The sequence below is a fragment of the Staurois parvus genome, unplaced genomic scaffold (genome assembly GCF_062004578.1).
Source record: "Staurois parvus isolate SC_StPar_1 unplaced genomic scaffold, SC_StPar_1.0 ptg000011l, whole genome shotgun sequence".
NCBI lineage: Eukaryota > Metazoa > Chordata > Amphibia > Anura > Ranidae > Staurois > Staurois parvus.
Genome location: NW_028317807.1, coordinates 3,497,946 through 3,514,373, shown reverse-complemented (window position 1 = coordinate 3,514,373; position 16,428 = coordinate 3,497,946). Strand labels below are relative to the sequence as shown.

The 16,428-nt window shown below is 44.2% G+C and overlaps 2 protein-coding genes across 3 annotated transcripts in view; one reads left to right on the top strand and one right to left on the bottom strand.

The window, feature by feature from the left end:
- Positions 1-10,499, bottom strand: part of LOC149473717 (aldehyde oxidase-like) — a 202,286-nt gene extending 191,787 nt beyond the window's left edge. The window contains exon 1 of the mRNA XM_089670160.1: positions 10,262-10,499. Coding sequence (XP_089526286.1) covers positions 10,262-10,402 — 141 coding nt within the window. The 5' untranslated portion in view covers positions 10,403-10,499. The remainder of the gene's footprint in view (positions 1-10,261) is intronic.
- KCTD18 (potassium channel tetramerization domain containing 18) overlaps positions 10,492-16,428 on the top strand; it is a 43,233-nt gene continuing 37,296 nt past the window's right edge. Inside the window, exon 1 of one of the 2 annotated variants that reach the window (XM_089670192.1) lies at positions 10,492-10,850. The gene's annotated coding sequence lies outside the window, so the exon portion shown is untranslated. The remainder of the gene's footprint in view (positions 10,851-16,428) is intronic. The other variant, XM_089670182.1, reaches the window with a different exon arrangement.

Below are 16,428 nucleotides of genomic sequence, written 5' to 3'. Positions count from 1 at the left end.
AAAATTTTCTATTTTTTTTTTTTTTTTACGGCTCGGTCCTCATCACTCTATTACTCATCTTTATGCAGCTGTGTGTATGGTTCCATAGACAACAGTATATCTATAGCCAGATCAGTAACAAAAAAGTAACGTTTTTTAACACAATGTGCAAGAAGACCAAAGATGGACAAGTAGATTTGCATAAGTGACTAAAAAAAGAAAAGCCTAATTCCTGCTAACACTTTTTAAGCAGTTACAGAAACTGTTTTTCTCTTTTCGGATAAAGATTTTAACTAAGTGAATAAATTCAGACCACTGTAAGCACCCCTGTCAGTGTTAAATGGTTTGTCTCACCCTTTTAAGCCCCTTTCACAAGGGGTGGACTTCAATCTGATCAGCAGGGGATCAGCTCACAGCTCCCCTGCTAATCACAGCAGAGCAGGCAGATGACAGGTTTGTGTCTGCTTAGTTTACATAGAGCAACATGGACAGAGCCTGCTCTACTCTATGGTTGGTCGGGTGTAAATGGACTCCACTGTCCGTTTACACTTGACTGCCTCCAATCAACCTACGCAGAAGAGAACAGACCCCCTTCTGTTTGCTTTTATTATACCGGATCATATTGGAGGTAGGCAGGTGTAAACGGATACAAGTCCATTTACATCCACTGGCCCATAGGGATGAATGGACCATCTGATCTGGTCCACCTGCAAAACTCAGACAGACAGACCTGATTAGAATGGCCATGTGAAAGGGGCCTTAGGCCCACTTCACACACTTTACACTACTGTGTGTTAAGGCAACCTAATCATTTTCATTGGTTACTTCAACACAACAATATGAAAGGAGCCTTAATTCCACTTTTGCTGCACAGCTTGGTCTAAAAAGAAGTTGAAAAATAACAGCAGGATCAACAGGTGAAAACTAATTGCAGGGAACTAAATTGCAGCAAAGTCTGCATTGTTAAAGCTAGTGACAGACAGGGCCTTTAGTACCACTGAAGGGTCAAGTTCATGGTTAAACATCCAGACCCACCTTCCCTAGCGCCTCAACTATACTAATCTGACCCCCCCCCCCACCTCCAGGTGCTTACTTACCTCCGCCATGGGAGATGACCTTTCTAGTTGTTTGCATCCTGGCCAGCAAGTCTGTGGGTTGTTACTGCGCAGGTATGGGCAGCATCGAACTGGATTTTGCTGTTCTGGATGTAAATAATGCGGGAGGCTGCCATCATTCAATGAAAGAAAGAAAGTACTTGGTTGGGGGGGAGGGGGGTTAAACATAAATTAGTTTAGAGGGCTTGGGAGGTGCTGGGGGGGTTAGAGGTAACTTGAAATACCAGTAGAGATCAAACTGATAAATCTGTATTCAAAGCCTAGTTTATAGCCAAATCTTTTAAAATATCTCTCACTTCCTGTTTTGGGGACAATATTTTACCAGGGCAAAAGTGAGGGAAAATCTGAAACAGGAAAACAGACAGCAACGAAAAGCTGACAGGGGTTCTAGCCTTCCCTTACTTAAAGTGATTGTGAAGGCTAGATTTTTTTTGTCTTAAAATAAAAAAGAGGTTGTTTACTTGCTGTGTGCAATGGTATTACACAAAGCAGCCCCTAACCTCCTCTTTTGCTGTTCCACGCAAATGCTCTCCACTCTGCTTCTTCTGTATGTGCCACTATATAGCAAGCTAAATGCTGTGGTGGCACATGTGTGAGCAAGATCCTGAGCTGGGCTGTGTATGTCCATAGACACACACACACAGCATGGCACGGCCCCACCCCTTGTTCCCTCCTCGCAGAGTGTGATTGACAGCAGCAAGAGACAATGCCTCCTACTGCTCTGAATCTGTCCTGTGAGAAAAAGTAAAGACACCAGTGCTGCTGTAGACAGGCACAGCGCTGGATCGAGAGAGGGCTCACATAAGTATTTGGGGAGGGTAAGCAACAGGTAGTGAGACATTTTTTTTCTCCTTAATGTAGAGAATTCTTTAAGGTTAAAAAATATTAGACTTTATATCAACTTTAACTTAAAAAAAAACATTATTACTTCTGTCTGACATGTTGTTTGGGAGATGTCTTCATTTCCTGCCTGGTGAAAAGTTTTACCCTAGGAACAGAAGTGATGGGAAATCTCTCTTACTGAGACCAGGACAGCAGTACAGTCTCACGAAGAGTTCTAATCCTTCCCTGCTGATCCCCTTCTAAACTTTTCTAGATAGTTAGATGTCTCTTGCCTCGATACTTTGAGTCACCTACCTAAAACAAAAATGCACTAAGTGAAGTCAAACCTACTAATCTTATTTCAGGTTTATGACTGAGAAAATAGCAAAGCTACTGTGTGGGCAGGGCCACTTGCCCTGCACATGGGGATACCGTTTGCCACGCATGTGCTCACCAATGACTAGGCAGGGACTGCGTAAATTTGAAAGTCAAAAATGATGGTGGTACCCCTGCTTAGAGATAAGCCGTGCATTGTGTGTAGTTGTGTAAGATGCAGAGGTCCTCTGTAAAAACCTTCCATCCCGTGCCATGTGCGTGCTGTGCGGCTCCACTATGAGCGCTTAACCCCCAGGATCCTGGTTTATCCAAATTGGAGGATGGAATATACTACATGACCAGACCTCTAATAAAGACCCCGAAGAGGGACCTCTGATTGACACCTTCCCTAATGTCCATGCGATCAGAGGTGGACAACTTCTAGACCAGACCAATTTCCATCCGATGGGAGTCCCTTAAGCCGGGTTACATCATCCAATGCGCATTACTTTAGCGCTTCTGGTGAGTTTGCATTCTCGCTATTTTCTCGCACACCACCAGATGTCTTACATCTTCCTGGCTAATTATCCACTCCCAGATGTAATTACTCCCTGGAATCTTATCTACTCATTTGAAGTGATATTTTTTAACCACTAAGACTTTTATATCGGTCTACAGGATTATGTTTATTTTATTTGCTGATGAATTCTTATTTATGCGCTGCACCACAGTTTTTTGTTTATGATTTTCTAGAGAGGATTTGTAGTTCCTTTTTCTGTGCATTTGCTGCTATCATAGCTAGTGCTCGCTGATGTTATTTATTATTTATTTTATATCTTACTGCAACTTCTCACAGCAGAACAGAATAACAAGAATAACAAAGTCCTGACCTGACTAATGGAAGTGGCTGCCCAGGCATACCTTTGCAGGTGCATGTCCATAGCTGGCAAGCTCCAATTACTGGTAGTGTCTAATGGAACATCGGTATCTTGTGCGGATCACAAGCTTGTTCTTGGGCTTCCGAGCTCAGTTTACTGGTGTGTTCCTTCTCAAGCTCCCACGGCTCCACTCGCTCTCTCACTTCCCCCTGAACTGGACCTTCCCCTTAGTTATTTATCACACCGGGTAGAAGGCCAGCCCAAGATATACAGCCCAGAAACCAAAGTGCTGGTAGTTAACCCTTACCCCAGCTTGGGCAAGCAAAACTACCTGGCTAGTACAAAAACCCCCAAAAAATTGATGCAGCAGGATAGTCCATTTTGCTGAAATTTCATTTTACAGCAACTCAAAATGGTACTCAGTAGTTTGTATGGCCCTCACGTGCTTGTATGCAGGCCTGACAAGGTCAGGGCATGCTCCCAATGAGACGACGGATGGTATCCTGGGGTATGAACCAGGGCATCAGTGAGCTCCAAGACAGTCTGAGGTGCAACCTGGTGGTGTCGGATGGACCGAAACATGATATCCCAGAAGGTGTTCTATCAGATTTAGGTCAGGTGTGCATGGGGGCCATTCAATGGTATCCTCCAGGAACTGCCTGCATAATTTCATCACATGAAGCCTGGCATTGTCCTGCACCATGAAGAACCCAGGACCCACTGCATCAGCATAGGGTCTGATAATGGGTCCAAGGATTTCATCCCAATACCTAATGGCAGTCAGGGTGCCATTGTCTAGCCTGTAGAGGTCTGTGCATCCCTCCATGAATATGCCTCCCCAGACCATCACTGACCCACCACCAAAATGGTCATGCTAAACTATGTCACAGGCAGCATAATGGTCTCCACGGCCTCTCCAGACCCTTTCACATCTGTCACATGTGCTTAGGGTGAACCTGCTCTCATCTGTGAAAAGCACAAGGCACCAGTGGCAGACCTGCCAATTTTGGTGTTTAATGGCAAATGCCAATCGAGCGCTATGGTTTTGAGCAGTGAGCACAAGACCCACTAGAGGACGTTAGGCCCTCAGGCCACCCTCATGAAGTCTGTTTCTGATTGTTTGGTCAGAGACATTCACACCAGTGACCTGCTGGAGGTCATCCTGTTCCTCCTTGCACAAAGGAGCAGATACCGGTCCTGCTGATTGGTTAAGGACATTCTACGGCCCTGTCCAGCTCTTCTAGAGTAACTGCCTGTCTCCTGGAATCTCCACCATGCTCTTAAAACTGTGCTGGGAGACACAGCAAACCTTCTGGCAAAGGCACTTATTGAAGTGCCATCCAGGAGGAGTTGGACTGCCTGTGCAATCTCTGTAAGGTCCAGGTATGGCCTCATGCTACCAGTAGTGACACTGACCCTAGCCAAATGCAAAACTATTGAAAAACACTCAGAAATGATGAGTAGGAAAAGAAATGTCAGTGGAATCTACCTGTAAAACCATTCCTGTTTTGTGGGTCGTCTCATTGCTTCCCATCTAGTGCACCTGTTGTTAATTTCTTTAACAACAAAGTAGTTGAAACTGATTAACAACCCTAGAAATTCTGAAGGGCCCTCTGCACACTGGCATATACCCTTTCAAGCAGACTATGCAATAAATAGGGATATTTAGTTCACACATATTGCAATACATGCTTAAGTTGGCCAACTGCGTCAAGTAATCCCTCTATGGCCAGTCCTACTCTGCTCTGCCTACGCAAATGCTACTGTGGACACAATGCTAACATAGAGGAAAAGACACAGTGGGGGAGAGCTACAAGGTTCAGGTCTGGCTACTGACCCAACAATACAACAAACAAGAGATACCTGTGCTCAAATCCCAAAAGCTAGTGCATGCATTTATCCATCAGGTGCTAATGGGGTGTAACCACATACTAACACTAGAAATTCTGAAGGACCCTCTGCACACTGGTATATACCCTTTCAAGCAGACTATACAATAAATAGGGATATTAAGTTCACACATATTGCAATACATGCTTAAGCTGGACAACTGCGTCAAAGTAATCCCTCTAACAGCCCTCTCTGCTATTTAACTGACCAGATCAATATCCCAGGAGTTTAATTGACTTAATGCTGTACTCTGATTAAAAAGTGTTCCTTTAATTTTTTTGAGCAGTGTATTTGAGTGATGCCCTTATATTGTTTTTAGTGATTTTGTGCTTGTTTAGATTTTATACCAATGTAAAAAAAACAAAGATTTTATTGCTATAAGTGGTGTGTTTCCTGGTACCAGTAAAGTCCGACATTTTATTTTTCGGTTTTCATATGAACATTGGTATGGTTTTACAAAGGAGAGGGAGCCATATGCTATAAATTTGCTATAAACTGTCTTATAATATTTGTAATCCCCTCAAATAAGTACTGAGACTGAATAAAGTGAAAATCCATGTGATTCTTCAAAAATCATTTCTTACAGAGGGAAAGTATTCCCACGGATTTACAGAATATGTTCCAAGCCTAACTCTGTATTATTTTTAAGTTTATGGCTATAATGGGGATAACTGTGGTCTAGAAAATATAAACTGATCACATATTGCTTCTTTTAGATGCTATTGTCTGCCAAGTATTTTCTTGTAAATAGCTACAAGTCTTTTTGAGAGCCAAATTTAATCTTCCTTCCTACTTCACATTATTTTATTACCAACTCTGCCATGCCCTTAGAGTACAATGTGGCTCTCATCTGCCCTTATCTGTCACCCCATTGGAGGAACTACTGAGAAGGCCAGACACCACTAAATTAATCTCTGAAAATTACTCTGCCCTAATGGCTGACTCTAACCCCAGGTTCGCTACCACACAAAATTGGGGGCTGGCTTTGGATATTCAGTTTACTGATGAAGACTGGACTGAGTTTGTTGAAACCTTCAAGAACTCAGTGATATCCTCTAGAGACAAAATTATACAAATAAAGATATTTCATCATAGCCACTTCCCCCCTTCTAGGATGTGTAAGAGGGGCCTATGCCCTACATCTGACTTTTAGAGGTTGTGGGGAAGCTGCTGACTTCACTGTTTTTGGTGTTGTGCTATAGTCCATACATTTTGCTCAGAAGTCGACACATACCTATCCACTGTACTGGGTTTACCTAATATATTGCATCCTAAATATTGGCTGTTGGGTATATTTGGTGAATTATCTGCTCCTGCGTGTCAAACATTTATTACGTACAGTAATCAGCATAAATATGAACACTCCAAAAGATTTGACAGAAAACCTTTACTTTTCTTTCAGATAATTTTCTGTGGGACACTATACTATAAAATACTCCCACAAATGCGTGCCATTGATTGCAAACAAGATTTGTTAATTTGCACACACACAAAAGTATTTTTCCTAACAAATTCATTCAAGACCATGTTGCAAAAATGTATACACCCCAATGAAAGTCTAAGACCCTTTTCACACGTGTTAGGCCATCTCTTCATTGATCCCCGCTGAGCAAGTGGATGACAGGTCCATGTTGGCTCTGCTGCTGGAGAGCGGACACAGACACAGCCAGCTGTCCTTTATGGGCGGTTGGATGCCATCCCATTTGATCTGACGGACGGAAGGGGAATGGATCCCCATCCGTCTCTTTTTGGCAGATTGAATTGGATGTCGGCGGGTGTAAACAGGACACGCTGCTGTTTTCACCTGAATTCCGGGTTGGGCAGTGAATGGGGGAAGTACGGATGCTGCAGAATCTGTGGGCTGCCAATCGGGATTTGCAAGCACATCCGGAAGGATACTAGGGGCTCTACAGGCCTGTGTACTGCACTTACGGGACTCACCACATCACCAAGTGATACTGCAGTGCTGGTATGTGAAAGACTAGGATGCACTAGGCCGCTGGTGCTCGCCAGTTCACCAAACGGTAGAGCGGCACTAGTATTGGCACTCTGCTACATACAGTGAAGGAAATATGTATTTGATCCCCTGCTGATTTTGAATGTTTGCCCACTCAAAAAGAAATGATCAGTCTAAAAATCGAATGGTAGGTGTATTGTACCACTGAGAGACAGAATAGCAACAATAAATTCAAAAGAAATGCATGTCTTACAAATTATGCATTGATTTGCATGTGCATGAGGGATATAAGTATGCCAGTGTCAGTGTTTTACATTTAACCTTGGGTTATCCACAATTATTTTTTTAATTGATTGTTTTGTTGATTTTTGTGGTTCACTCTTTTTTCAGTCATTACAGATACGCATAGGGAGGTGCGTTTTGGGTGACAGGTTTATCTGAGTGCTGTTACACCCATGCATGAGTTTAAGCAGTTGTTTCCAGACAGAACACCTCCCAACCTCCTCCAAAAATGTTTGAAAAAGTGATCCACTATAGATTGCCCTTTGAGGGGAGAGGGGGTGATACAAGTGTAAATGAGCCCTTCTTTCCCAGAGTGCAGGGACTGACGTGAATGTACCCACACTGCGGTTCGTGGCCATGGCTGTCAATCACTGGGTCCTGGCAGCTGTCAAACACTGGGTCCTGGCCAGTAATTACTCGCTGACGCTTGCTGATTTCTGAAGATCTGTATTGGTGTTACTGGGGATGTCAGTGACAACAAGTCAGTTCCCCCCAGTGTCACAATGTCCACCACAGTGCCGCTATAAGTCGCTGATCGACATTACTAGTAAAAATGAAAATTAAAAAAAAAAAAAATCCCAGTATATATCCTGCCATTAGTAAACGCTATAACTTTCATGTAAATCAATTCATTTACCCGTATTGGGATTTTGTTTAGCAAAGACATGTAGCAGAATACATTTTGGAATAAATTTATGATGAAATTTGATTTTTAAAATTTTTCTACTGGATATGTTGAATAGCAAAAAGTAAAAAATATTGTTTTTTCTCTCAAATTGTGGGTTTTTTTTTTATAGAGCGAAAAATAAAAACCGCATAGGCGATCAAATACCACCAAAAGAAAGCTCAAGTGTAGATTGTAAGCTCCAAGGAGCAGGGCCCTCCTATCCCTCTTGTATTGAACTGTATTGTCTCCCGTTATATTGTAAAGCGCTGAGCAAACTGTTGGTGCTATATAAATCCTGTATAATAATAATTTGTGGGGAAAAAAAGGACGTAAACTTAATTTGGGTGCAGCGTTGCATGACCGCACAATTGTCAAAGTAACGCAGAGCCATAACACAAGAAAATGGCCTGGTCAGAAAGGGGGTTAAATCCTCAGGGCAAGTGGTTGAGATGGTCATTAAACTCACCTAGTGCCTTATCTGCATTGAATTAACCTCAGAACCTGTGTCATTAACAGCTTAAGGACCGGGCTCTAGCAGATATACTGTGTTTAGGGATTTCACGGCTTTTATTTCAGGTACTTGTATAGCGCCATCAATTTACGCAGCGCTTTTACATATATATTGTACATTCACATTAGTCCCTAACCCTCAAGGGGTGTACAATCAAAGGTCCCTAACCTACATTCATACATACTAGGGCCAATTTTTAGACAGGATCCAATTAACCTACCAGCATGTCTTTGGATGTGTGGGAGGAAACCGGAGTACCCAGATAAAACCCACGCAGGCACAGAGAGAACATGCAAACTCCAGGCAGGTGATGCTGTGGTTGGGATTTGAACCAACGACCCTAGTACTGCCAGGCAGAAGTGCTAACCATTTAGCCACTGTGCTGCCCAACACTTTTTACCCCTGAAAAAAAATAACCTTGCAGACGAGAGCTCCAAATCATATATTTATTAGCGATAATACAGTTGTATGAGAGCACCCATGCCCTGCCAATCAGATGCTCTGGTTACATTGATTACAGTTCTCATGTTTATAGGGTTCCTTTAATACATGTTACACTCTTCTTCATTCCTTTTCAGTTTACAAAACTTATGATGTATAGCGGACCAGACTGCACATTTTATCAGTATCAATGGTGCGTTCATTCTTCGCACGCCCAATAGTGCAGTGGACCCGCATGTGCTTAATGTAGATGAATACACAAAAACAACTAAATATATATGTTTTAAAATAAAAGTACATATTTATATATATGCCGTATAATAGCCATTTCTAAACAAACTTTGCTCTAAAGCACATTCTCTCTATATTTTTTATGATGTAGGATATAGTAAGGATCACCTTTATTCCTATTCAACTGATATAGGGCAGCACCTGTGTGCAGGATCACGTGTGTGTGTATATATATATATGATTTTGCATTATCCAAGTAGGGGCGCAAGCCCCAACCATTCGCAGCTGCGGATATCAATCACTGGGTCCCTGCCGGTAATTACCCGCCAGCGTCCGCTGATTACTGAGCATCTTCGACAGGGAGGAATGTTGTCTTGTTTACAGTCTTCCTCCCGGTCAGCTGCACAGCCATCCTGATCAGTGTGATTACAGTGAAGAACACCCCTGACCCCTAGTAAAAACACTCCCAGCGCACAGTTAACCCTTTGATTGCCCCTCACATGAACCCCTTCTTGCCCAGTGCCATTAGTAATGTCAGTACTTTTTTTTTTTTTTTAGCACAGATCACAATATTGGTGTCACTGGAGATGTCAGTGACACCAAGTTAGTTCCCCCCACAGTGTCAGAATGTCCACCACAGTCCCGCTAAAAGTTGCTGATCACCGCCTTTACTAGTAGAAAAAAAAATCCCATTATCTATACCGCCATTTGTAAACGCTATAACTTTCACGTAAATCAATTAATTTACATGTATTGGGGTTTTTTTTTTAAGCAAAGACATGGAGCAGAATACATTTTGGCCTAAATTTATGATGAAATTTGATTTAAATTTTTTTTTTACTGGACATGTTTAATAGCAAAAAGTCAAAAATATTGTTTTGTTCTCAAAATTGTCTTTTTTTGCTTATAGCGCAAAAAATAAAAACAGCACAGGTGATCAAATATCACTGAAAGAAAGCTCAATTTGTGGGGAAAAAAGGGCGATTTCATTTGGGTGCAGCATTGTATGACCGCGCAATTGTCAAAGTAACGCTGTACCTCAACGCAAAAAATGGCCTAGTCAGGAAGGGGGGGGGAAATCCTCTGGAGAGCAAGTGGTTAATAAGTGTTCAGAATTAATGGGACGAGGTGGCAACCCTAAGCCCAATGAGACACAAAAAAGAAGCTACTGACCCTTTTCCAAACATGTACAGCAGCTGGTACTGTGGCACAATGCAGTTTGGGGCCCACGTTTGCAGACGCACAAGGCAGCCAATACCAATGATGGCATTGCCATGCGTCTGCCAGTCTCTGCATGTTGGGAAAGCGCACCATTTTGCATACATTCCTGGCCTGCAAACATCTGATGCCAGCCTCAGGTAGAAACGGCTCTCACGATTCCCCTCTCCGCCCTCACCAAGACACTGTACACCTCCCATGATTCTCTCCTTCCCGCCCCTCCCCCTTTGTCTGTGTACACGGAGCTCCATAGTGAACACACAATACACCCTCCTCCTCCTTTACACAGCTCTGAGCCGGCCCGCTCAGTATTCTGCTGACACTCGGGGATATGAGAGCGGGAAATACAGGCCACAACCGGACTGAGTGTAGACGGCGCACACATCGTGGGGGCTCCTGGGACTTGTAGACGAGCTCCGGTTGGACGTTGTGGAAGGCACAGGCTCCGCCCACCAGCCGCACTTCCTGCAGTGAGTAGAGGGACTTGTTAATGCTGTGAGCAGATAGAAGTGTACACGGAACCAGTGTGGGAAGGCAGTGTCGGGTATGGAGAGTGAATGTGAACACCTTTTACCGGCTCTGTGGTGCCATTCTTTGTCAGTAGAACCCTGAACGACCAATATGCTATTTGTAGGCCGGGTTCACACTAGGGGGGTTGTTTCCCAGTATGCACAGAAACGCCTTTCAGCAGATGTGGGCGATGCCATTCATTCCTAATGTCACCCCAATGCCTATGTTAAGGCTTGCATTTCCACATGAACAGTTTAGGAACGCACACATTTGCCAAAAGTGCAGCAAATGCGTGTCTTGCTTGTGGCGCCATTTGTTGTTAAAGCGGAGTTCTGCTCTCTCTGTAAAATAAGTCGGCAGCTACATAAACTAGCTGCTGACTTTAAAAACCTCCACTCACCTGTCCTACAATCCTGCATTGCCTGTTTCACTGGCTGTCCTGTATTTCAGGAGGCGGGCATCTTTAGTGTGGGCACCCGACTGTGACAGCTTGCGGCTTCACATCTGGGTGTCCACTGCACATGCGCGAGTAGCGCTGAGCTTCCTGAATTGTCTTCTGGGACCTGTCACGTGTCTCACAAGACTTTGGGGAGGGAGGAGGACAACTTCCGTTTTCTGATCGCCTAGTTGATCACAGCAGAAGTGGGAGCGGGTACCTGTCAAATTCGGGTACCCATTACCCCCGCTCCCCAAAGGTGCCAATCTTTAAAGCGGAACATCCCCTTTTAGGTGGAACTCCACTTTAAAGTGGTGGTAAACTTCTCTTTGCGATTTTGTACAGGTAAGCTTTACAATAAAGCTTACCTGTACCATTTAAGAGATATTCCAGCAAGCAGCAGCCGGAGACAGGCCTGGACTGGCCATAGGGCACACCAGGCGTTTGCCTGGTGGGCCGGGGCAGCCTGGATAGGATAGGCAGCAGGGTGGCACATAGAGGACCATGCATTTCTCGGTTCCTTTATGTGCTGCCCAGCCGCCTCTCCTATCAATCTGCATGCAGTCAGCTTCTGTATGCTCCCCCCTTCGTCATCTCCAGTGCCCCCCCATCTCCGCCAGCAGCCCCCCCCACAGCTCCTCCAGCGGCCCCCTCCCTCATCTCCAGTGGCCCCCCCTCATCTTCAGCAGTTGCCGCCCTCATCTCCAGCGCCCCCCCCTCATCTCCTCCAGCTGCCCCCTCCCCCTCATATTTCCCTTCCTCTCTCCTGTTTCTTTTCTTTATTTCTTTCCCTCTTTCATTTTCTCTCTTTTTTTCTCTGTCTCCTGTTTCTCTAATTTTTTTTCTTTTTTATAGTTCTCTCTCGCGGTCTCATGTTTCTCTTCTTTCTTTCTCTCCTTTTTCTCTCCTTTTCGTTCTTTCTCTCTCTGTCTCCCATTTCTCTCATTTCTTTCTTTTTTTCATAGTTCTTTCTTTCTCTCTCTCGCTGTCTCTTGTTTCTCTCCTTTCTTTCTCTTTCTTCCTTCCTTAAATTATACTATAAAAGACAGGTACGCCACGGGCCTCTATAAGCCAGTGCAGAAAAAATTATAGAATATACATAATCCTGCATATGAAGGCTGCCAAATTATTGCTGACTTCACCTTAAATAAATAGGGTGTGGTCACCGAAACTTATACAAAACACATAGTGAAAAAAGGGGAAATAGAAAATACCCCAAAAGTAAGTTTCATGAGGGCCATGCAGCTTTATCAAAAAATTGGCTTTATTAGAAAATTTGAATAGAAATTGCACAAGTAACATACAAGGTGAATAACCACCACCGACACTTCACTAAAATAAAGACAATGTTGTCTAATCACCCAGGCAGATGCTTATTATTTTGTTTTTTTTATTAGTATAGAGGATTTATATAGCGCCAACAGTTTGCGAAGCGCTTTACAATGAAGGTAGACATTCATTTTGGGCTCGTTAGAGCTTACAATCTAGGAGGAAGGGTTGAGTGATACAAAAGGTAATAGCTGTGGGGGAATGAGCTGATGGAGGTAATAAATGGCGGTTTACAAGGTAGAAGCAGGATAGACTTCTTTAAAGAGAAAGGTTTCAGGGATCGTCTAAAGGTGGATAGATTAGGAAACAGCCAGACAGATTGGGGTAGGGAGTTCCATAGGATGGGAGAAGCTCAGGAGAAGTCCTGGAGGTGAGCATGGGAGGAGATGACATGGGAAACTAGAGAGCAAAAGGTCTTGGGAGGATTGAAGAGAGTGGTTTGGTTGATATTTTGAGACCAGGTTGGTGATGTAGCTGGGGGCAGAGTTGTGGATGGCTTTGTAAGTTGTTAGTATTTTGAATTTTATTCGTTGAGCGAGTGGAAGGATTGGCAGAGAGGGGTAGCAGACACTGAACAGTTGGTAAGGTGGATGAGCCTGGCAGCAGTATTCATGATGGACTAGAGGTGGGATAGCCTATGTACAGTGAGGAACAGAAGTATTTGAACACTCTGCGATTTTGCAAGTTCTCCCACTTAGAAATCATGGAGGGGTCTGAAATTCACATTGTAGGTGCATTCCCACTCTGAGAGACAGAATTAAAAAAAAAAATTCAGGAAATCACATTGTATGATTTTTAAAGAATTTATTTGTCTTGTACTGCTGAACATAAGTATTTGAACACCTAAGAAACAGCAAGAATTCTGGCTCTCAAAGACCTGTTACTGTGCCTTTAAAATGTCCACCTCTACTCCACTCATTAACTTAGTAGCACCTGTCTGAGCTCTTTAAAGACACCTGTCCACCCCACAGTCAGTCAGACGCCAACTATTACCATGGGCAAGACCAAAGAGCTGTCAAAAGACACCAGAGACAAAATTGTGGACCTCCACAAGGCTGGAAAGGGCTACGGGGCAATTGCCAATAAGCTTGGGGAAAATAGATCAACTGTTGGCAATTGTTAGAAAATGGAAGAGGCTTAAGACGACTGTCAGTCTCCCTCGGACTGGGGCTCCATGCAAGATCTCACCTCATCGGGTATCACTGATGATATGAAAGGTGAGGACTCAGCCCAGAGCTACAAGGGAGGAGCTGGTCAATGACATGAAGAGAGCTGGGACCACAGTTTCAAAGGTCACTGTCGGTAGAACACTACGCTGTCACGGTTTCAAATCATGCATTGCACGGAAGGTTCCCCTACTCAAGTCTTCACATGTCCAGGCCCATCTGAAGTTTGCCAATGACCATCTGGATGATCCAGAGGAGGCATGGGAGAAAGTCATGTGGTCAGATGAGACCAAAGTAGAACTTTTTGGTCTAAACTTCACTTGTCGCATTTGGAGGAAAAAGGATGAGTTGCATCCCAAGAACACCATCCCTACTGTAAAGCACGGGGGTGGTAACATCATGCTTTGGGGGTGCTTTTCTGCGAAAGGGACAGGACGACTGCACTGTATTAAGGAGAGGATGAATGGGGCCATTTATTGTGAGATTTTGAGCAACAACCTCCTCTCAGAGCACTGAAGATGGGTCGTAGCTGGGTCTTCCAACATGACAACGACCTGAAGCACACAGCCAGGATAACCAAGGAGTGGCTCCGTAAGAAGCATATCAAGGTTCTGGAGTGGCCTAGCCAGTCTCCAGACCTAAATCCAATAGAACATCTTTGGAGTGAGCTGAAACTCCGTGTTGCTCAGCGACAGCCCCAAAACCTAACAGATCTAGAGGAGATCTGTGTGGAGGAGTGGGCCAAAATCCCTGTTGCAGTGTGTGCAAACCTGGTCAAGAACTACAGGAAACGTTTGACCTCTGTAATTGCAAACAAAGATTTCTGTACCAAATATTAACACTGATTTTCTCAGGTGTTCAAATACTTATGTTCAGCAGTGCAAGACAAATTCTTTAAAAAATCATACAATGTGATGTCCTGAATTTTTAAAAAAAATTCTGTCTCTCAGAGTGGGAATGCACCTACAATGTGAATTTCAGACCCTCCATGATTTTTAAGTGGGAGAACTTGCAAAATCACAGGGTGTTCAAATACCTCTGTTCCTCACTGTAAAGGTAAGCCAATGAGGAGGGAGTTGCAGTAGTCGAGTCGAGAGATTACCAGGGAGTGAATTAGGAGCTTTGTGGTATCATTGGTTAAAAGGGGTGTATTCTGGAGATGTGGAGGTTGGGGTGGCATGATTTGGACAGGGATTGGCTGTGGGCCTGAAAGGATAGTTCAGAATCAAGGGTTACACCTAGCATGCTGGCATGCAGGGATGGGTTAATAGTGGTGCTATTGATCCTGACTGAGAAATCAGGTGAAGAGGCATGTGGGGCAGGAAATATGAGCTCAGTTTTGGATAGATTGAGTTTTAGGAAGTGGTGTGACATCCAGTCTGATATGTCTGTTAGTAGATAGGTGATACGTGTGGAAACTGATGGGGTGAGCTGAGGAGTAGAGAGATAGATTTGTGTGTCATCAGCATAGAAATGGTATTGGAAACCATGGGAAGCTATCAGCTGACCCAAGGAAGAAGTGTAGATTAAGAATAGGAGAGGTCCAAGGACAGAACCTTGGGAAACCCAGAGAGTAAGAGGAGTAGGAGAGGAGGAAGTAGAGTTGTAAGTGACACTGAAGGTGCGAAGAGATAGGTAAGATTCAAACCAACGGAGAGTATAGTTACGGAGATCAAGTAAATAGAGTTTTTTGAGGAGGAGGGGTGGTTAACTGTCAAAGGCAGCGGAGAGGTCCAAGAGCAAGAGTACAGAATATTGACCATTGGTTTTAGCGGTTAGTAAGTCGTTTGTGAGTTTTAGGAGAACAGTTTCTGTGGAGTGTTGTGGGCGAAATCCAGACTGAAGGGGATCGAGATGGTTATTTTCAATAAGGTAGCAGCTCAGCCGGTTGTAGACTAGACCTTCAAGGAGTTTGGAGGCAAAAGGGAGTAAGGAGATGGATCTTAGGTTGCCAAGATTAGCGGGGTCCAGTGAGGCTTTTTAAAGTTTGGGGTGACTAGCGCATGTTTTGGAGAGTTGGGGAACATGCCAGTAGAAAGGGAGAGATTGAAGATATGAGTTAAAGAATGAAGGATAGAGCCAGAGGGTGACCGTAGTATCTCATCCATCCCGCACACATGGGAATAAATGGATCCGATGGAATCGAAGATTTTAAGGATGGCATAGGGAGTACTGCAGTTAACCACTTGAGCCTCAGCCCCTGCATTAAAACGTTTGCAGGGCGGCACGGCTGCGCAAAACCACATTTTAAAACGTGGCTTTGCAAAACAGGTAGGGGGCGCTCGCGCGCCTACCTGTCCCGCGGGTGTCAGCAGCGGGTCTCAGCCGCCGGGTCACGGCCACCGGTCCCAGTGATTAGCGGCAATCGTTGACAGAGAGCAGGGCTGCATTGTTTACACATAGCCCTGCTCTCTGTCAGTTGCCTGTCAGCTCCTGACAAGCTGAATCAGAGAGAAGAGTTTATCCCATCCAACACACACCCCTGCCCCCTAGTAAAACACTCCCCTCACACAGTTAACCCTTTCAGTGAATAAAAATGTTAACTCCTTCCTCCCCAGTGCCATTAGTACAGTGTCAGTGGTTGTTTTTTTTCACTGATCACTGTATTGGTGTCACTGGGATGTCAGTGACCCCAAGTCAGTTCCCCCCCAGTGCCAAAATGTCCACCGCAGTCTTGCAGT